The 21,744-nt window shown below is 39.5% G+C and overlaps 1 protein-coding gene and 1 pseudogene across 3 annotated transcripts in view; one reads left to right on the top strand and one right to left on the bottom strand.

Moving 5' to 3' along the window:
- PPP2R3C (protein phosphatase 2 regulatory subunit B''gamma) overlaps positions 1-21,744 on the top strand; it is a 39,857-nt gene that overhangs the window by 15,404 nt on the left and 2,709 nt on the right. For all 3 annotated transcript variants that reach the window (XM_012468914.3, XM_012468929.3, XM_012468921.3), the window contains exons 3-12: positions 2,181-2,285; positions 2,868-2,980; positions 5,845-5,942; positions 7,053-7,123; positions 12,088-12,220; positions 14,384-14,439; positions 14,515-14,590; positions 15,584-15,720; positions 18,717-18,854; positions 20,583-20,642. In XM_012468914.3, the coding sequence (XP_012324337.2) occupies positions 2,181-2,285; positions 2,868-2,980; positions 5,845-5,942; positions 7,053-7,123; positions 12,088-12,220; positions 14,384-14,439; positions 14,515-14,590; positions 15,584-15,720; positions 18,717-18,854; positions 20,583-20,642 (987 nt within the window). The remainder of the gene's footprint in view (positions 1-2,180; positions 2,286-2,867; positions 2,981-5,844; positions 5,943-7,052; positions 7,124-12,087; positions 12,221-14,383; positions 14,440-14,514; positions 14,591-15,583; positions 15,721-18,716; positions 18,855-20,582; positions 20,643-21,744) is intronic.
- On the bottom strand, positions 1,635-4,995 carry LOC105728528 (methylosome subunit pICln-like; annotated as a pseudogene).

The raw sequence follows: 21,744 nt of genomic DNA, 5'->3' as shown, positions 1-21,744 counted from the left end.
GCCACCAAGGTTTTATCATACAGATGAAGCCTTTAACTAGCAGGCTTCAGAGAGAATAGTTTCAAAATGTTTCTTACTAGACTTCAAGTCTGTGTTGATGTTAATGCTGGAGAGGTATAATGAGGCATGTTCAACCCTCCCCCCTCCCCACTTCCCATCATGGCCTGAAACAGTCTTTCTGGTTAAATTTTAAGGGCCCTGACTGAGGAGGAAGTCCATTCAGATGGTTGGGGAGCCTTAGAATTTTATTTTTTGTTTACATTCCTTTCTCTGTTCCTTCTGATGGGAGGGATGCATCTTAGTTCTTGGAAATGAAAGATGAAAATCATAACCCCCAATTTTGATTTAAGGGCTACTGAGGTACATTTAATGGGGCAAAGATGTAGAAAAGAAAAAATCTTTAAAGTAAATTGCTTAAAGTAAATTTACTATAAAGTAAATTGCTCATGCCTATAATCCTAGCACTTTGGGAGGCCAAGGTGGGAGGGTTGCTTGAGCCCAGGAGTTCAAGACCTGGGCAACACAGCAAGACCCCACCTCTATTATTAATTAAGAAAAGAAGAAGAAGAAATGAAAGAAAGCAAATTGTTCTAAGTCAGATTGGAATGAGTCATTCTAAAGCTCTACTCATGGAGATCAACCCAATTGGCAAACCCTCTTGCCTGGGAGGCCAACATAATAGGCTTTGCCTTGGCCATCTCCAAGAAGGAAGGTGATCCAATCTCAACAGGCATGCTTTTCTAAAACTGTATCCACCCAATGGGTTCTTCTTGCCTGCTACCCAGATATAGCCAATTTATCAAGATGGGAATTGTAATAGAGAAAGAGTTTTAATACACATAGAGCCAACTAAATGGGAGACAGGAGTTTTATTATTACTCAAATCAGCCTTCCTGAAAAGTTGGAGGCTAGGGTTTTTCAAGGATAGTTTGGTAGGCAGGGAGCTAGGGAATGGGTGCTGCTGATTGGTTGGGGATGCAATCACAGGAATAGAGAAAAACAGTCCTGGTCCTTACGTGCTGAATCTGCTTCTCTGTGGGGACCACAGAGGAATGGCTGGTCTGAGTGGGGCTATCGGGTAGTCAGAAATGCAAAAGCCTGAAAAGACATCTCAAAAGGCCAGTCTCATGTACTACAATAATGATGTTATTTACAGGAGTAATTGAGGATGTGGCAAATTTTTGCGACCTCCAGAATAATAACTGGTAATCATTTAACTGGCCTACATCTTAGCAGAATTCCAGTCCCTCTCATCCTCCTGACCTGGTGACCTTTCATAAGTTTTACAAAAACAGTTTAGTTTTGGGACAGGCTATTATCATTTAAATCATAAACTAAATTTCTCCCAGATTTATTAATATCTTGGCCCATGCCCAGGAATGACCAAGGGCAGATTGGAGATTAAAAATAAGATAGAGGCTGGGCATGGTGGCTCACGCCTGTAATCCCAGCACTTTGGGAGGCCAAGGCAGGAGGATCACGAGGTCAGGAGATCGAGACCATCCTGGCTAATACAGTGAAACCCCGTCTCAAAAAAAAAAAGAGAGATGGAAACCATCCTGGCCAACATGGTGAAAACCCCGTCTCTACTAAAAATACAAAAATTAGCTGGGTGTGGTGGTACATGCCTGTAGTCCCAGCTACTTAGGAGGCTGAGGCAGGAGAATTGCTTGAACCTGGGAGGTGGAGTTGCAGTGAGCTGAGATTGTGCCACTGCACTTCAGCCTGGGAACAGAGCAGGACTCCATCTTAAAAACATAATGATAATAAATAAAAAATAAGAACAAGATAGAGTTGGTTAGATCAGATCTCTTTCACTGTCATCATTTTCTCACTGTTACAATTTTTGCAAAGGTGGTTTTGAAACTGTCAGTCTTCAGTTAATCCTCTCATTTAATTCTATATCATTCTAGGGTGACAGTAGAAACACAGTGCTTTAAGAAAATAAAATGAAACTTGGACTAGACTAGCATTTAGAATAGTTTTTTTCAGGGCAGAGATCCAGCCTTGCTGATCACTGATTCTCTGTGGATCACTTTTTGTTAAACAAATGTTAAGCACAATTAAGATGAGATACAAAAAATAATTTGAGGCAGTGGCAGTTATTTTATTAGCCACATACACTTCACAGGATCCAGTAGTCTAAAATTCACATGTAGAAATTTATGTTGTATTTTTAGCTGCCTGCTGAAGATGAAGTCTTACTGCAGAAATTAAGAGAGGAATCAAGAGCTGTCTTTCTACAAAGAAAAAGCAGAGAACTGTTAGATAATGAAGAATTACAGGTAAGAACAGAGCAAAAAGTTGCTTTAGATGTTAACCATTTCTTATTTGTACTACTTAAATCATGTAGGATTTCTTGGTGCCTAATGGAGTCGGTACTGCAGAGTGGTACTGCACAGGCTCTGAAGCAGCAGTTCCCACCAGAAGCAGCTGCCGAGTTTGCATGGGTCATGTCTCCCAAACGTAGTGTTGTTTGTTGTTTTTGTTAAAGGCCCTAGGTGATTCTAATGTGCAGCCAAGGTTGAAAACCACTGCTGTAGGGTCAGACTACAGAGGTTCAAATCCCAGCCCTGTTATGTGACTTTAGGCAATGGACTTAACATCTGTATGCTTCAATTATAATCTGTAAAGTAGGGATAGCTAACCATATCATAGAGTTAAGTGGTTTAAAGAGGCAGTGTATATCAGAAGCTTGGTAGGCACTCAATAAATGTTATTTTTATTAGTAATGAAAAGGATAATAGGGCATGAGATTCATTTTAATACTGACTTTGCTAACTATCATTTTAGTGGAAAGCATGCATTTAACTACATTTTGAAATTTTGTTAACTTGTAACATCTTCATTCCCACAATTCTCTTAAGAACTTATGGTTTTTGCTGGACAAACACCAGACGCCACCTATGATTGGAGAGGAAGCGATGATCAATTATGAAAATTTTTTGAAGGTTGGTGAAAAGTCTGGAGCAAAGTGCAAGTAAGAATAATATAATTTACAAAGGAGTATGTTATGTTAACCATTTTTTTTTAATAGAAAACCTAGGTTTATTTGTTAAGCTATTATAAAAACAAAACAATTACCATTTGAAGTACTTTGAGGACTTCATCCCAGACTCACTTGTTCTGTTACAGAAACTAACCTAAAAGGTTGGAAATTAAAGGATAGAACCTAAGAGGTTATAACAGAACAGACTGCTAAATCATGGCGAAAGGAGCTCTTTCTTTCCCACCCAGTCTACCTATACCACGCTCTTGTCCATTTTCACCACACAGATGGATCTGCTAGCTTACAGAAGATGGATACAGTGAAGGCAGGAATTATAGGCCTACTCAGAGGGTACCCAGACATAGAAAATTTGGGGGTAAATAATAAACTATAAATATCCTCTTGGTTAAGTTAATTCATCAAGTTAATAAAGGTCATATTATCTATCTTCTGGTGGTGACAACTTGTCTCAGTATAGTCTGTCTCAAGAAAGGACTGGTTCAGGTTGGGTTTTGGAAAAGGAAAAAGACTTTCATCAACTTCGCTCCAGAGTGGAGGAGGCACAAGTTCTCTCCTACAGTTAGGAGCAGAATCTTAAAACCTGCATATATCATTTTCAGTGATCAGTATCTGCATCCTCAAACTGTCCAGCAACTGTTGGTGTGGTATCCACCTCCATACCATCTTCATAATCTCTTATTGAATCTTCTGTCCTGACCCCAGCCATATTATACTGGCTGCTCACAGACTGAGAAAGCATTCTTTCTAATCTCTCCAATGTGGCTTGGCCTTCTGCTATTAGATGGGATAATCCTTCTTCATAGGTGTAAAATGTAGGGATGTCCCCCTGTCCTTGTTCATGTGCTTCCACATCATATTATTCTCCATCGTAGTCATCTGAATCCTCATCCTCAGGATCTGGATGCAAGGCCTGGCATTCGCACATTGCAGTGAACATTGCCTCCAATGCTGATTTATCTAAATTTATCTAGGCACAAATCTAAATTTAGTAATAGGTTTAACATCATCATCACTGTCTTCCTCTTCTTCATCAGCAACAGATTATTTTGATTCTTCTTCAAATTTGGCATTCACCATAACATACAAGTGCTCTCCTAGACAGTCACTTCTGTCCCTGGACAATGCATGTAAGCTAATGGTTGGGTATTCCAGTGAGAATCTAATCCGGAGCCATCTAACCAAGACAGGAGGCTCTCAGCGATGTAAAGGGTACCAGTGCCAAGGCCCTTCCCGTTCAGCACAGCCTCGGTGTCTGGCTGCTGCTGCAGCCAGCTCAGGCAGCGGGAAATTTTTGAGGAAGCTCATAGCAGCAGGGAATGCGGCAACCTATGTTAAGCATTTTAAATGCCTCAAATGTTGGCCGGACACCATGACTCATACCTGTAATTCCAGCACTGTCAGAGGCTGAGGTGGGAGGATTGCTTGAGCTTGAGTGTTTGAGACCAGTCTGGGTAACTTAGGGAGATCTTGTCTCTACTAAAAATCAAAACATTATCATTGTGGGAACATATGCCTATAACTACTCGGGAGGCTGAGGTGGTAGAATTGCTTGAGCCCAGGAGGACGAGCTGTGATTGAGCCACTGCACTCTAGCCTGGGTGACAGAGCAAGACCCTGTCTTTAAAAAAAATAAATAAAGCCTCAAATATCTGAAGTCAGTGGTATGACATTTCAGTCAATTTAAGTGATTAATGAAATTTACAGTGAAAAAAATCACATTGGTATGAAGTTATTAAAAGAAATAATGTAGTTTATGACACTTTCAGCCTTCATTCTTAAGACAGAAGAAACCAAACATAAAAGAATGCAAGGCCAGGCACGGTGGTTCACATGCCCATCTCTGCAAAATAAAAAATAAAAATAAAAATAAATTTAATTAAAAAAACACCGGGCACGGTGGCTCACGCTTATAATCCCAGCACTTTGGGAGGCTGAGGTGGGTGGATCATGAGGTCAGGAGTTCAAGACCAGCCTGGCCAAGATGGTGAAACCTCATCTCTACTAAAAATACAAAAATTAGCCAGACATAGTGCTGGGTGCCTGTAATCCCAGCTACTTGGGAGGCTGAGGCAGAGAATTGCTTGAACCTGGGAGGCAGAGGTTGTGAGGCAGAGAATTGCTTGAACTTAGGAGGCAGAAGTTTCAGTGAGCCAAGATCGCTCCACTGCACTCCAGCCTAGGTGACAGCGAGACTCCATCTCAAAAAAAAAAAAGAATGCAATGATTTATGACTTAGGCTGGGCATGGTGCCTCACATTTGTAACTCCAGTGCTTTGGGAGGCCAAGGCAGGTGGATCGCTTGAGGCTGGGAATTCAAGATCAGTCTGGGCAACAGAGAAAATCCCCATTTCTTTTTTCTAAAAAAAGTATGACTTAATATTTTAAGTTGTTTTTTTTGTTTGTTTGTTTTGTTTTGTTGAGACAGAGTCTTGCTCTGTTGCCCAGGCGGGAGTGCAGTGGTGCAATCTCGGCTCACTGCAACCTCCGCCTCCTGGGTTCAAGCAATTCTCTTGCCTCAGCCTCCCGAGTAGCTGGGACTGCAGGCAGATGCCGCCATCTGGCTAATTATTTTTTTGTAATTTTTTAGTAGAGATGGGGTTTCACCATGTTGCCCAGGCTGGTGGTAAACAGTTCGCCTGCCTTGGCTTCCTAACGTGCTGGGATTATAGGTGTGAGCCACACACCTGGCCAATATTAAGTTTTTTAATTATAAGCAGTCTCTGTTGTTCTTACTCTCATGTTTAATTGTATGAATTTATGCCATTGTTTGCTAATTTATGTAGAAGTCATTTTTCTGTTGGCAGATAATTTAACTCTTTATTTTCTTTTCTTAGGCAGTTTTTCACAGCAAAAGTCTTCGCTAAACTCCTTCATACAGATTCATATGGAAGAATTTCCATCATGCAGTTCTTTAATTATGTCATGAGAAAAGGTGATTCATTTTTACTGTCCTTATCAGGGAATCAAGTAGGTTTTTGGTCTGTGCCTTTTTAAGTACTCCTTCCATGTGAAATCACTCTAAGTTTGAATAGTAGAATTTCTTATCTTTCTTTGAGACAGTTCACTCTGTCGCCCAGGCTGGAGTGCAGCTCGATCTCTGCTCACTGCAACCCACGCCTCCCGGGTTCAAGCTATTCTCCTGCCTCAGCACCCCCAAGTAGCTGGGACTACAGGTGCATACCACCATGCCCAGCTAATTTTTTGTACTTTTAGTAGAGATGGGGTTTTAGAGTGTTAGCCAGGATGGTCTCGATCTCCTGATCTTGTGATCCACCCACCTCGGCCTCCCAAAGTGCTGGGATTACAGGCGTGAGCCACCACGCCTGGCTGAATTTCTTGTCTTTTGACCAAGATGTGTTACATTGTTGTTGAGTCTCTTGTGGAGCTTACTAGAAGCTATGATTTTTTTTTTAACTATAAACTTAGGTTATTATAAAAAACAAAACTTTTTTAAATCCTCATGTATCTTAAAGATAGTAGTAGACTAGAAATTTTAAGAGCTGAACTAAGAGTTTTAATGTATGGTGATTTGAAATAATTTTAATTTACTGATAATTTTATTTTACCAATATATTACAGGTTGAGTTGCCTGAAAGCTTAGTTTCAAACCCACAACTGTACTATCAGTTTCAAGGAGCTTTTATTAAACAGCTTGGAGTTATGATTCCTACAAGTGCCATAATTATCTGTGAAAGCCTATTGTATACAATCTTTAATACTTGGTTGCTGTAATTAACCTCAGAAATAAAAGCAGCTTCATTGAAGGCATAACATACTAGCTGTCCCTATTTGGTGGAACACCAGGTTTAATTGGTAAAGAACAGTATCTTCAAGGCGTCAATTTTATTATAGCTTTAGTCATGGTGGAATTGTTGAACTTTGCCATTCTATGGTTTTTTTCTCTGTTTCAGGCAATTTTGTGGTGAGATAATGTTTTTAGAATTATTGGATTCGCTTGTCTCAAATCTAGCTTTTTATCTCCTTTTTCATATCTGAAGGATAGATCTTAAGAATCACATTTCATTTTCTTATTTATTGTCAGTTTGGCTTCATCAGACAAGAATAGGACTCAGTTTATACGATGTCGCTGGGCAGGGGTACCTTCGGGAATCTGTAAGTATTAACCTTATAGACATTATATTAACTCATATAGACACAAAAATGTAAACAGTGTTATCACTAGGTGTTGAGATTACAGGCTATTCTTTTTCTCTTTGTTTGTTTGTTGTTAGAGATAGACTTTCAATCTTGTTGCCCAGGCTGGAGTTCAATGGCACGATCTCAGCTCACCACAACCTCCACCTCCTGAGTTCGGGTAATTCTCCTGCCTCAGCCTCCCAAGTAGCTGGGATTACAGGCATGTGCCACCATATCCAGCTCATTTTGTATTTTTAGTAGAAACGGGGTTTCTCCATGTTGGTCAGGCTGGTCTCAAACTTTCAACCTCAGGTGATCCACCTGCCTTGGCCTCAAAGTGCTGGGATTACAGGCATGACCCACTGCGCCCAGCCTCAGGCCATTCTTATAATACTTTATTTCTCCATGCGTGCGTGTGTGTGTGTGTGTGTGTGTGTGTGTGTGTGTACATTTTAGTTTTACCGTAACAAAGCAACTTGTACACTTTGAACTTTTAAAATTGAACATCATCTTTCCAATGAAACAAAAAACAGATTTAAAAATAAACAACAAAATTACGATAGAGAATGTCGATTCCAAATAAGATCCTGCAGGTTCTACTGATTCTCCCATGGAGTGGCAGGGCTCAAGTCATCATTAAGAGAGAATTTATGCTGGGCGTGGTAGCTCACACCAGTAATCTCAGCACTTTGGGAGGCTGAGATGAGCAGATCACCTGAGGTCAGGAGTTCAAGACTAGCTGGACCAACATGGAGAAACCCTGTCTCTACTAAAAATACAAAATGGTCCAGGTGTGGTGGCTCACGTCTGTAATCCCAGCACTTTGGGAGGCTGAGGCGGGCGGATCACAAGGTCAGGAGATCAAGACCATCCTGGCCAACATGGTGAAACCTCATCTCTTAAAAAAATAAATAAATAACAAATACAAAATGGTCCAAAGCAGGAGAATCGCTTGAACCCAGGAGGCGGAGGTGGTTCTATAACCCCATTTGTTTAAAGTTTATTTTCTTTTTTTAAACAAGAAAGCGGACAGGTAGATGTTGGTAAATGCTAACTGTCCATATTCACATAGAGACACAGTATACTCTGCGCTGACTATACGGAGGAAAACAGCTAGAATTCGATGTACTACTAGACAGGGGCCTCGCACCCTCCAGCTTCTAACAGAGCAAAGGGAACAGGTGTTTTTTTTTTTTTCCCCACAGACCTTGGTGTTGTCGATTCCATATGGTTTTTGTTGAGACAAAGGATGTTTCTGTTTTGGGATTTTCTTTTTTTTTTTTTTTTTTCCTACTAATGTATATTGACTATCCAAATTCCTTTTTAGATTCTTTTTCTTCAACCTTTAAAAAAGAGACCTTTAAAGGGGAAAATAAAAAGAACATAGCATTTTAACATTTAAAAATAATTGAAAAACTTTTGATTATTCATGAATGCTGTCACTGTCACTATTCTTTAAAGGGCCAAGAATTTTCCCCCCTTTTTTAAAGAAAATATAAGAGAAGCCAGACACGGTGGCTTATGCGTGTAATCCCAGTAACTTTGAGAGGCCGAGGCGGGTGGATCACTTGAGGTCAGGAGTTCAAAACGAGCCTCACCAACATGGTGAAACCCCATCTCTACTAAAACAAAAATTAGCTGGGCATGGTGGTGGGCACCTGTAATCCCAGCTACTCAGAGGCCGAGGCAGGAGAATTGCTTGAACTCAGGAGATGGAGGTTGCAGTGAGCCAAGATCGAGCCACTGCACTCCAGCCTGGGTGACACAGCGAGGATCCGTCATAAAAAAAAAAAGTAAACTAGAGTAGAAGCAGAATATTTAGGCAGCTACTGCAACAGTCCAAGTGGAGATGATAGGGCTCCTGATCAGAGTGATTGGTAGATGTAGAGAAAGCAAGAAACAGATATAATTCGGTATGTATTTTGGACTCCCCTTCTCCCCAGAAAAAAAACAAATTGCTGCTAGAGGAGCCAAAGACGAGTCTTACATTTTTATTCTGATGAACTGTTGGAATAGGGGAGAAGCAGGCAAGGACCAAGGTTGGAGATGACAAAAGAGCCCACTTTGGACACTTCAAGTTTGAGAGGCCAGTTGTCCTCTAAACTTAAAAGTATCTCAGATCTACCAGAAATAGGATATATGAAATGGTTAAAGCAAAAATAAATAAAATTGTTAAAATAAATACAAGAAACCATGGGAGGGCGCAGTGGCTCACGCCTGTAATTCCAGCACTTTGGGAGGCCAAGGCAGGCGCATCATTTGAGGTTAGGCGTTCGAGACCAGCCTGGCCAACATGGCGAAACCCCGTCTCTACTAAAACTACAAAAATTAGCCAGTCATAGTGGTGTGTGCCTGTAATCCCAGCTACTCAGGCTGAGGCATGAGACTCTCTTGAACCCAAGAAGTGGAGGTTTCAGTGAGCTGAGATTGCACCATGCACTCCAGCCTGGGTGACACAGTGAGACTCCATCTCAAAAAAAAAAAAAGAAAAAGGAAAGCAAGCATGGGAGGCTTTTAAATATATAATCCTTAAAAGCTTTCTAAGTAGGACAAAACCCAGAAGTCTAAAAAAACAGTAAATTCCGCTAAATTTTAAAAAATCTATAGGGCAAAGCCCATGATAAAGTAAAAAGAAAACAACAAACTGGGGGAAATATCTGAAACCATCACAAATGACCAATTACCCTAGTATATAAAAAGCTCCCAGAAATCAAGAAGGAAGCCACTGACCCAGTAGAAAACAGGGCAAAGGTATAGATAATATATAAAAGTAAAATTCAAATGCTTCTTAATCACAAGAAACAACTTTAACTTCACATAAGAGAAATGCCAGATAAATCTACACTAAGATGCCATTTTTCACCTATCAAATTAGCAAAGATCAAAAAGTTTGAATTGATACCTTTAGCATTTCAGTAATTTTTTCACAGTGCATCTGAGCCAAAAGAAATCCCTAACAGTTTCACTTATTAACCAGTTAATTCAAACAATTTAATGAGTATTCATTAAGCTTATTAGCCATTTGAAAAAATAATACACTTAAATTGAAAGAAGGTATTTTTATTTCATTCTTAAGTACAGTTACTAATGGGATGTATACAACTACTTAAACTTGGGAATTCAACTGGACACGTGTCATCCTCATTTCCTGTTCACTAATTTTTGCGTGGTACTTTACCACAGGAATCATCAAAACCTAGCTTTGCAAAGATTTATGTCATTAAAAGGAATATATTCATGACAGTTTGGGTTGGATGATTTAAAAAAAAATTTTTTTTAATGAATAATGGGCCGGGCACAGTGGCTCACACCTGTAATCCCAGCGCTCTGGCGGGCGGATCACCTGAGGTTGGGAGTTCAAGACCAGCCTGACCAACATGGTGAAACCCCATCTTAAAAAAGAGAAAAAAAAAAGGAAATAAATAAATAATAGCCAGGCACATTGGCTCACGCTTGTAATTCCAACACTGAGAGGCCAAGGTGGGCAGATGCTTGAGTTCAAGAGTTCAAGACCAGCCTGGGCAACATGGTAAAATTCCATCTCTACCAAAAACATAAAAAAATTAACTGGGCATGTCTTTGGTCCCAGCTACTCAGGAGGCTAAGGTGGGAGAATCACTTGAGCCTGGGAGGTAGAGGTTGCAGTGAGCCAAGACCATGCTACTGCATTCTAGCAGCCTGTATGACAGAGTGAGACCCTGCCCCCCAAAAAAGGAATATATTGAGATCTAGTGTTGAAAATGTGAACTACCTTGAGCACATAGTTCTAGCTTAAGCAATATCTGTAATGCAGTATCTGACAAATGTCACTGTGTTTCACTCAAAATTTTAAAATACCCTGATGCACCCCTGTACATTGACTGTGGTGCTCCTGGGAGACTGTGGTGCTCCTGGGATACCTGTATGCAGAATTTGGGAACTGTAGAAATAGCCTTCACATTGCTGGTGGGAGTATAAAGCACTTTTCATAGTATGCTGATATACCCTGTGTGTAAAAAGAGAGAAAGGCCAGGTGCAGTGGCTCATGCCTGTAATCTCAGCACTTTGGAGGCTGAAGTGGGTGGATCACAAGGTCAAGAGATCAAGACCATCCTGGCCAAATGGCGAATCCCCATCTCTACTAAAAATACAAAACTTAGCTGGGCGTGGTGGTGCACGCCTGTAGTCCCAGCTACTTGGGAGGCTGAGACAGGAGAATCCCTTGAACCTGGGAGGCAGAGGTTGCAGTGAGCTGGGATCATGCCATGGCACTCCAGCCTGGCGACAGAGCCAGACTCTGTCTCAAAAAAAGGAGGGGGGAATACAAATATAAATATGTTCATTCATATTTGCATCTGTTACCTTTTAGAAGCTACATCAAGAGGTGATAATAAAGTTACCTCTGGGGAGAAGAAATAGGTGAGAGGCCTTTTTTTTTTTTTTGGGAGATAGAGTCTTACCCTGTTTCCTAGGCTGGAGTGTGGTGGCATGATCTCAGCTCACTGCAACATCCATCTCCCAGGTTCAGGCAATTCTCCTGCCTTAGCCTCCTGAGTAGCTGGGACTACAGGTGTGTACCACCGTGCCCGGCTAATTTTTTTTTTTTTGTATTTTAGTAGAGATGGGGTTTCACCATGTTAACCAGGCTGGTTTCCAACTCCTGACCTTGTCATCTGCCTGCCTCAGCCTCCCAGAGTGCTGGGATTATAGGCGTGAGCCACCGCGCCTGGTGGTGAGAGGCTTTTTAATGACTATCTTTGTTCCTTTTGAATTTGGAACGATGTAGAATTTATTACTTTTCAAAAATGTTAAAACTTAAATTAGTAAAAACAAAATTTAGTATACTTTTACCACTAAAATAGTCACGAGTTTATCTATGCTGAATAATTTTTAATGAAATTATATTCTGCTATCTAATGAAGCATCAAGATTGGACATTTAACCCTTTGTTTTATTTTCAGGATTTAGAAAACTACATACTGGAACTTATCCCTACATTGCCACAGTTAGATGGTCTGGAAAAATCTTTCTACTCCTTTTATGTTTGTACAGCAGTTAGGAAGTTCTTCTTCTTTTTAGATCCTCTAAGAACAGGTAAAAGAAAATCTTACCTAACTTAGATATTATGAGGTTATTATTGTATCTAAGTCTCAATAACTAGAGAAAAGTCTTGAAAAGTATCATTTATTTTCCTAACATGTCACTGCCATTGAAAATTTGGTGAATTTCAAGGGGATAAAAAGGTACAACAAAACAGTAGCAGTACTTAGGTTACGTTTATCTGAAGATCTTTTATGATTTACTTGCACTGATATAACCTGCTGTGACAGATGGGGGGATGTCACCTAACAGTGAAGAAGTTTGAACTGGATAATCAGTCATTAATGCCTCCTTCCAGGGCCCGGCGTGGTGGCTCACGCCTGTAATCCAAGCACTCTGGAGGCCAAGGCGAGCAGATCACCTGAGGTCAGGAGTTCAAGACCAGCCTGACCAACATAGTGAAACCCCATCTTATAAAAAAAAATTTTTTAAAAAGTAATGCCTCCTTCCAGTTCTAGGAAGCCAGATATTCTGATATAATTTGCTCTCTCTCTGCTATGTGACATACTGCAGAATTGTTCTGTTTTGGATGAAAAATACATGTTTGGAAATAGGAGAGTTAGTCAGCCAGTAATGCATATTTTTCTCATTCTCTGTGGGGATCAGATTGGTAAATATGGCTTCATTAACAGTATGTTTTATTACTGTTCAAACCTGCCCAGACTGAAATATATGTAACGAGCAGAGGAAAGGACAGAGGAGGTCCACATCAAAGTGCCTGATTGTCCTTCTGTCCTTGAAAATCCAGCTGTGGGCCTGGCACAGTGGTTCATGCCTGTAACCTCAGCACTTTCGGAGACTGAGTTGGGTAGATCACTTGAGCTCAGGAGTTCAAGATCAGCCTGGGGGAACATGGCAAACTTTGTGTTTACAAAAAAAATACAAAAATTAGCCAGGCGTAGTGGTGTGAGACTGTTGTCCCAGCTACTTGGGAAGCTGCGGAGATGGATCACTTGAGCCCAAGAAGCAGAGATTGCAGTGAGCCAAGATCATGTCACTGCACTCCAGTCTGGGCAACAGAGCCAGACCTTGTCTCCAAAAAAAAAAAGAAAATCCAGTTATGAGTGCAATCACAGCATATGGTAGCTGACAGTGTTTTTTGAACTCCTCTACTATAGATACATTTACATCTTTTCTCTTTCAAATTTTACAAAATAATATCAGTTGTTTTGATTGTTAATTATATAATGTGCTAAGCATTTTACATGGATTCTTTCCTCTCATAAAAGAAGTTACATTATTGTCCACATTTTATGTGAAAGGCAACTGAGACTTAGCTAGATTATATACTTAAAAGTGGCATTCAAACTCCCATCTGGGCTGGGTGTGGTGGCTCACACCTGTAATCCCAGCGATTTGGGAGGCCGAGGTGAGAAATCACTTGAGCCTAGGAGTTCAAGACCAGTGCTGGCGAGATAGCAAGACCTCTTCTGTACAAAAAAGAAGAAAACAAACTCTCATCTGTCTGTTCTTAACCACACCTGTGTATTGCTTTCCAGTCCAGAACCTGCCAAAAAAAAAAAAAAAAAAAAATGGAGACAGTCTCCCTGTTTGTGTACCAGCAGTACTATATCTATAAGCACAAACTTTTTTGAAAATCTGACATAAGTATAATTTTAGAATTTACTACCTAGATTTATATAGTTGGGGTATATAAGTAGAGATGTTATTAAATGTTGCCTATAGATTTCCTTTTTTTTTTTGTTGGCAGGGGGATAGAGTTTTGCTCTTGTTGCCCAGGCTGGAGTGCAATGGCTTGATCTTGGCTCACTACTACCTCCACCTCCTGGGTTCAAGCAGTTTTCCTGCCTCAGCCTCCCTAGTAGCTGGGATTACAGGCACTAGTTCACCACACCCTGCTAATTTTTTTGTATTTTTAGTAGAGACAGGGTTTCACCATGTTGGCCAGGCTGGTCTCAAACTCTTGACCTCAGGTGATCCACCCCCATCAGCCTCTCAAAGTGCTGGGATTACAGGCATGAGCTACTGCACCCGCCTGAGATTTCCTTTTTCATAGCAATATGTAATAAGGACTTTGGAGCATAAGAGCTAGAAGCTTTAAAATATCAATTGTGTGATTTGCTCTTGTTAAAAAAATTTTTTTTAATTAAGTTGCTCTTTTCTTGAAATTAATTGTGTTTCTTTATATTCTTAAAGGAAAGATAAAAATTCAAGATATTTTAGCATGCAGCTTCCTAGATGACTTATTAGAGGTAAATGTTTTTAAACTACTTAATTGTATCACTTGACAGTTGCTATCTTCTAATTATGTCTTTGTGTTCCATTAGCTAAGGGATGAGGAACTGTCCAAGGAGAGTCAAGAAACAAATTGGTTTTCTGCTCCTTCTGCCCTAAGAGTTTATGGTATGTTCCTATCATAATGCTAAAATTTGAATTATCCATTCTTCAGGTAATTGGTGTTCAGAGGACAGTTTTATACTTAGGAAGATATACCTTAAGATCAAACTACTTAATTACCTTATTAAGCTCTAGTATTCTGCATTACCAAAATTTACTTGTTTAAATACCAATGTTTTAACTTTTTGGACTCCCCCCGACCTTTTCCTTTTGAAGACAGGGTCTCGCTATGTTGCTCTGGCAGGAGTGCAGTGGCATGATCACAGCTCAGTGCAGCCTTAACCTCCGGGGCTCAATCCCCACTGACCCCAGTACTGGGACTACAGGCTCCATGCCTACCTAATTTTTTTATTTTTTGTAGATATAGGATCTCACCGTATTGCCCAGGCTGGTCTCAAACTCCTGGGCTCAAGCAGTCCACCTGTCCTGACCTCCCAAAGTGTTGGGAGCCACTGCACCCAGCAGAACCCTTTTTAAGTTACATTTTCTTTTCAATAGAACAGAATGTAATTTGATCCTTGTTTCTCAGGAACATCATTATGAACATTAGCTATCATCATGCTTTGTTGATAAAATGTTGTTCCCAGGGTCTACAGATGGAGGTATTCTACATTAGCTTGTTGGGGGGTTTGACTCATTTTGGCATTCTTATCTCTGCTTTCAGCATTTCAGTGCTTTTTGTTGGCCTCTACCTCCATTAAATTTAGAAACCTAAGAATGTTTAAAAAGACTGCAAACTGAAAACAAATAATGATGTAAGTGAAACAGCCCAGAAACTATGGACTTCATGATAGGTTTTCTCTGTTTCTAGCTCAAGGGTTGTTCTGATCAAGATTGCAAGGGTAGCTGATAGTATTACACATAGGCCACTACCCTAACCATAACATGAATAGTTTGAAAATCAAAATAGTAACCAATAAAAATAACTTTTTGTTAGTCCATTCTTCTGATTAAAACTTTATTGTAGTCATAAGTGTCTTTATTATCTTTCTTCCCAAGGCCAGTACTTGAATCTTGATAAAGATCACAATGGCATGCTCAGTAAAGAAGAACTCTCACGTTATGGAACAGCTACCATGACCAATGTCTTCTTAGACCGTGTTTTCCAGGAGTGTCTCACTTATGATGGAGAAATGGTAGTAGTTTAAATCTGCTGCTACGTTTTAAAAGTTTAGGCTCCCCCAGTTTCCACAGACCCTTTTCTTGATATGATAAAATTTTATTTTATTTTTTTGAGACGGAGAGTGCAGTGGCATGATCTCAGCTCACCACAACCTCCACCTCCCAGGTTCAAGCAATTCTTCTGCCTCAGCCTCCCAAGTAGCTGGGATTACAGGTGCACACCACCTGTCCAGCCAATTTTTGTATTTTTAATAGAGTCCAGCTAATTTTGTATTTTTGTATTAGAAAAAATACAAAAATAATTTCATATTTTTTCACCATGTTTGGCCAGGATAGTCTCAAATTCCTGACCTCAGGTGATCCACCTGCCTTGGCCTCCCAAAGTGCTGGGATTACAGGCATGAGCTACCAAGTGCAGCCCAGCATTATTTATATCGGTGTGTAACAGTGTCTTGAAAACGTGTAAACGGATCAAATTACTTAAGATTCAGAGCCTTTGGTCTTAAGGTAAATTCACCTAAAAACAGCTGCATTATGGCCTCAGGGCAAATAGCAAAGATTAATATTTTGTTCATTTCACTATCAGTGCACCTATTGTACATTAGTGTATACTAGTTTTAAAAAAAAAAAAAAAAGCTGAGGCCAGTCTTGGTGGTTTATGCCTGTAATCCCAGCACTTTGGGAGGCCAAGGCCAGAGAACCACTTAAGGCCAGTAGTTCAAGACAAGCCTGAGCAGTATCTCGAGACCCTGTCGCTATAAAAAAATAAAAAGATTAGTTGGGCATGGGTGGTATGTGCCTAGAGTATAGCTACTCGGGAGGCTGAGGCAGGAGGATTGCTTGACCCCAGAAGTTTGAGGCTGCAGTGAGCTAGGATGAGGCGGCTGCACTCCAGCCTGGGCGACAGAGGAAGACTCTGTCTCAAAAAAAAAAAAAAAAGCTGAAACATTAGTAAATTATACTGGCTATTTTCATGTAGATAGTTCTGTCATTAAATTACCAGGTCAAATACAGTAACACATATGTCATGATTTAAATCTGAGAATCAGGTGTTATTAGTCTCTAGAAGTGGCTATATGAGCAGCTAAAGATAACTAACATGCACTTGTCCTTTTATTATGACAAAGTAAAATACTGGAGAAGGAAAATTCTAAACAGCATTTTAAAATCACCATTTTTTGCTGTTAAAAACATGGGTTAAGAATCTGACACATTTCACAAACCAATTATGCTTAATAGAAATACTGTCATGAGAATGGGGTTTTACATTTTATCGTATAGCTTCAATAACAATTTGCTAAATAACACCATTATTAACAGCAAAAGAGGGGAAAAGGCACAGAAAGTCTACTTTGTAACTCCCACAGCTATAAACGGTAGACAGTGAGGAGTTTGTAGTATTAATATAATAGTTCCTGGTGAACAAAAAAAATCAGAGGCTGCAACTATGGATGAAGTCAGATCACAATCTGCATTCTTTAACTTTTTAGTGCAATTAATACAAAAATGAACTTTCCAAAAATATAAAATTTTTATCTAAGTGAGAATCTCCCAATTACTTTACTACTTTTTACCATTTAAAAAAAATCTATGAGTATCCTGATTGTTTTTTTGTTTTTTGTTTTTGAGACAGAGTCTCTGTTGCCCAGACTGGAGTGCAGTGGCGTGATCTTCCAGCTCCCGGGTTCAAGCAATTCTCTGCCTCAGCCTCTGGAGCAGCTGGGATTATAGGCGCACACCACCACACCTGGCTAATTTCTGTATTTTTAGTAGAGACGGGGTTTCACCATAGGCTGGTCTTAAACTCTTGATGTCGTGATCTACCCGCCTCAGTCTCCTAAAGTGCTGGGATTACCGCGCCTGGCCGAGTATCCTGTTTTTATAGGGAAGGCTTTCTGTTCTCTTCATGTCTTTCTGGCCTTTACATTTTGCCTTTTAATGGATGAGAATAGTGTCAGCTTACTGTAGAATGTCTGGCAATCTCAAGACAGCTTCTTACTGGAAATCATCTGAATTAAAAATTTTAAACTATTTCAGAATAGCAATTTAAGTATACTATTCTGTTCATTCCAGATAAAAACTTTGTTTTTCAAAATAACTGCACCAAAAAGAAGATAAAAAATTATAGCTTAGTCACTGTCTTACTGTTTCAAAAGTGTAATGAAGCAGGATGCAGTGGCTTATCCTTCTAATCCCAGCACTTTGGGAGGGTGAGGCCAGATGATTGCTTGAGTCCAGAAGTTTGAGACTAGCATGGGTAATATGGGAAGACCTCATCTCTACAAAGAATTCAAAAAATTATCCAAGTGTGATGGCATGCTACCTGGGAGGCTATCATGGGAAGTTGCTTAAGCCTGGGAGATCAAGGTTGCAGTGAACTATGACTGTACCACTGCACTGCAGCCTGGTTGATAAAATGAGACCCTGTCTCAAAAACAAGTATAATGAAAGAAAATTACCAGAGTTTAACACAGCAAATCTCTTGTTAAAAAAAAAAAATGAACTAGAGCTGGACACAGTGGTGTATGCCTGTAATCCCAGAACTTTGGGAAGCTGGGGCAGGTGAGTCACTTGAGGTCAGGAGTTTTGAGACCAGCTTAACCAACATGGCAAAATCCTATCCCTACTGAAAATATAAAAATTAGCTGGGCATGGTGGTGTGCACCTGTAGTCCCAGCTATTTGGGAGGCTGAGACAGGAGAATCACTTGAACCAGGAGACAGATGTTTCAGTGAGCCGAGATTGTGCCACTGTACTCCAGCCGGGGCGACAGAGCAAGACTGTCTCAAAAAAAAAAAAAAAAAGTCCTCAAAACTGTCCTGTGCAGCTTACATTTAGAATTCCTACTAACCAATATTAAGTATATGAATGGATTTATCATTTCATAACTTAGGGGAAAAAATTAAATTTGCCACCTTTGATTGTAAAATAGCTTCAAATCCTAAGATATTCACCTGAAAAGTTTAATTTCAACTAAGGCCTCTAATGAACATTATTTTCTGTTCTATAGGACTATAAGACCTACTTGGACTTTGTCCTTGCATTAGAAAACAGAAAGGAACCTGCAGCTCTACAATATATTTTCAAATTGCTTGATATTGAGAACAAAGGATATCTGAATGTCTTTTCACTTAATTATTTCTTTAGGGTAAGTCATTTGCATAAGTGAGTCATTGTTCCCTTAAGATATATCATTTGGTTTAAATTAACTATTTAGTAACCATTTTACCTAACTTGTGAATTTTAATTTTTTTCCTTTTTTGAGCTAGGGTCTGGCTCTGTCACCCAGGCTGGAGTGCAGTTGCACGATCGTAGCTCACTGTAACCTCCAAATCCTGGGCTTAGGCAGTCTTCCCACTCAGTCTCTCTAATAACTGGGACCACATGCCTGTCATCCCAGCTACTCAGGAGGCTGAGGCAGGAGAATCACTTCAACCCAGGAGGTGGAGGTTGCAGTGAGCAAAAATCGTGCCACTGTACTCCAGCCTGGGCAGCAGAGCAAGACTCGTAAGTATAGAATATATCACACATTTGTATTTCCAATGGTAGTATAGCCCCTGACATTTACGTATTTTTTTATTCTGCATCTAATCAAATCAGCTTTGATTTAGCTCATTTAAATTTTTTAATAGGAAAGAAATAGAAACTAAAAACAGATTTGATTTCCTTCTGAAATCTGTTATGTAAATGCTTTTATTAAATTTAAAAATCACACCAGCCATGGTGGCTAACACCTGAAAATAAATGTATGTTTTAGAAAGTAAACACTGAACCTCTCTTTCATTAAGATTCCTTTTGTTTTCCTTTTTTTTTTTTTAAGAGATGGGGTTTCACCATGTTGGCCAGGCTGGTCTCAAACTCCTCACCTTGTGATCCACCTGCCTCGGTCTCCCAAAGTGCTGAGATTACAGGCGTGAGCCACCGCACCTGGCTTTCATAAATATTTCTTTATAGTATTTTCTACTTTTAGGATATTAAATTGTTTTAAAAAATACTTGAAAAATATTTCATATAGGCATTTTTTCAAAGCTTATTTAAGTTTGGTTATATGGGATAAGGTATTAAGTGTCCAGTGCTGAGCCCTATAATCTTGGGCTGTTTATAGAGCGTTTGGACATTAATATCCTAGTGATAAAGCTGGGCCTGGATGATTCACTCTAAATCATACCATTCAAATCTATTACTATATTAACAGAGCATGTACTCACATTCTTAACTGCTCCAGAGAGATTCCTTTATGGATACTCTGATTATTAGTGGTAACACATACAGAGTGGGCATTAGTTAATTGACTATTCACCAAGAATTTTAAGCTTCACATTTCCCAGTGAATAATGCTCACCTAAAGTATTTTGTAGTCCCACTGGATGACAGCATTTTCTTCAGTCATTTTTTTTTGTTTATAAAAAGGAAGAGTTTTGGGAGGTCTACCTCCATTTCTTGTATTACTTAGAAAGCAAAATGTAGGGTAGGAACAGAAACAACAGATTGGGGATCTTAAGAGAATAGTGAAGCAGGAATGTAACATTCATGGAAAGTGAAAGGTCAAACAATAATTGTGAGGCCACGTTGAGGGCACATTTGAGGTTGGAGAACATTCCTATGTGGAAGCAGCAATCTGTAGTCTTATTTTTTTTTCCTGAAGTTCTCAATAGTTAAGATACAGGTCTAGAAAGGTCAGTACACTAATCAAGAATTTAGGTTTTGCTGACTAATGTGGAATACAATCAAGAAAGCTAAGAAGATTGGCAAGAGAGAATGATGAGGTTTGTGGTCTGATAAGAAAGGAAGTATTAGTAGAAAGGGGTTGTGGGACAAGAGAGGGGATGTTGTGTATTTCATTTTTTACTTACAGATCTATTTCTACTAAATACAGGCCATACAGGAACTAATGAAAATCCATGGACAAGATCCTGTTTCATTTCAAGATGTCAAGGTTATCTTTTCCTTTAATTTACATATTACCAGATAATTATGAGATAGTCATTTGTATTACATAAAATTTTATATGAAAGCAACTAATGAAGTACTAAATTGAATAAAGTATTTGCTGTTATATGTTCTGAAATGATATTTAAATCGTTGCAAACTGAGACATTTGGACTATTTATATAGTTTATAATTTTAGTACTGTCATTATGTTCTCACTGGAAGCATTCATTTTCATTGAAAATTAAGAGTCAGTGTGGCTCATGACTGTAATCCCAGCACTTTCGGAAGCTGAGGCAGGTGGATCATCTTGGGTCAGGAGTTCAAGACCATCCTGGTCAACATGGTGAAACCCTGTCTCTACTAAAAATGCAGAAATTAGTGGCGGGTATCTGTAATCCCAGCTACTTGGGATGCTGAGGCAGAAGAATAGCTTGAACCCAGGAGGCAGAGGTTGCAGTGAGCCGAGATGGCACCACTGCACTCCAGCCTGGGAGACAGAGGGAGACTCTGTCTCAAAAAAAAAAAGGAAGAGAGTCAGTAGAGTCTACATCCTATAGCAGTCTATTCAACTGTAAACTGAATTTTTACCTTGGAAATTGCTTAGGTTCAGGCACTTTTTTTTAGTATGCTACCTCAAAGAGCCTGCTCACTTTGATACTAGATTACAGGAGACATCAGTCTCCTTAATTTTGTAGTAAAATTACTACAAATTTTATAGTAATTTTACTACAAAAGATTGCAAAACATGTACTAATAACTTGTAAACATCTATGTTGTACACTTCATAATATAGAAGTTCTTCTATATGTTCCAGTAAGTTTTAGCACAATTTAGCTTCTTTCTGGATGACTAATGTATATCCACAAAGAACTCCTCTCCCCTATCCTAGTAAAATGTTGACATCAATACTGGAAATGAAGCTGTCACTATCTCTGACATATTTAAATGATTTTTTTTTTTGGTTTTTGTTTTGTTGTTTTTCAGACAGAGGTCACTGCAACCTCTGCCTCCCAGGTTTAAGCAATTCTCCTGCCTCAGCCTCCTGAGAAGCTGGGATTACAGGCGCGTGTCACCACGCCCGACATACGGCTAGTTTTTAGTAGAAA

This window comes from Aotus nancymaae, unplaced genomic scaffold (assembly GCF_030222135.1).
Source record: "Aotus nancymaae isolate 86718 unplaced genomic scaffold, 86718_ANA_hifiasm-v0.15.2.pri h1tg000062l, whole genome shotgun sequence".
Taxonomy (NCBI): Eukaryota; Metazoa; Chordata; class Mammalia; order Primates; family Aotidae; genus Aotus; species Aotus nancymaae.
This window is presented reverse-complemented; position numbering and strand designations above follow the sequence as displayed.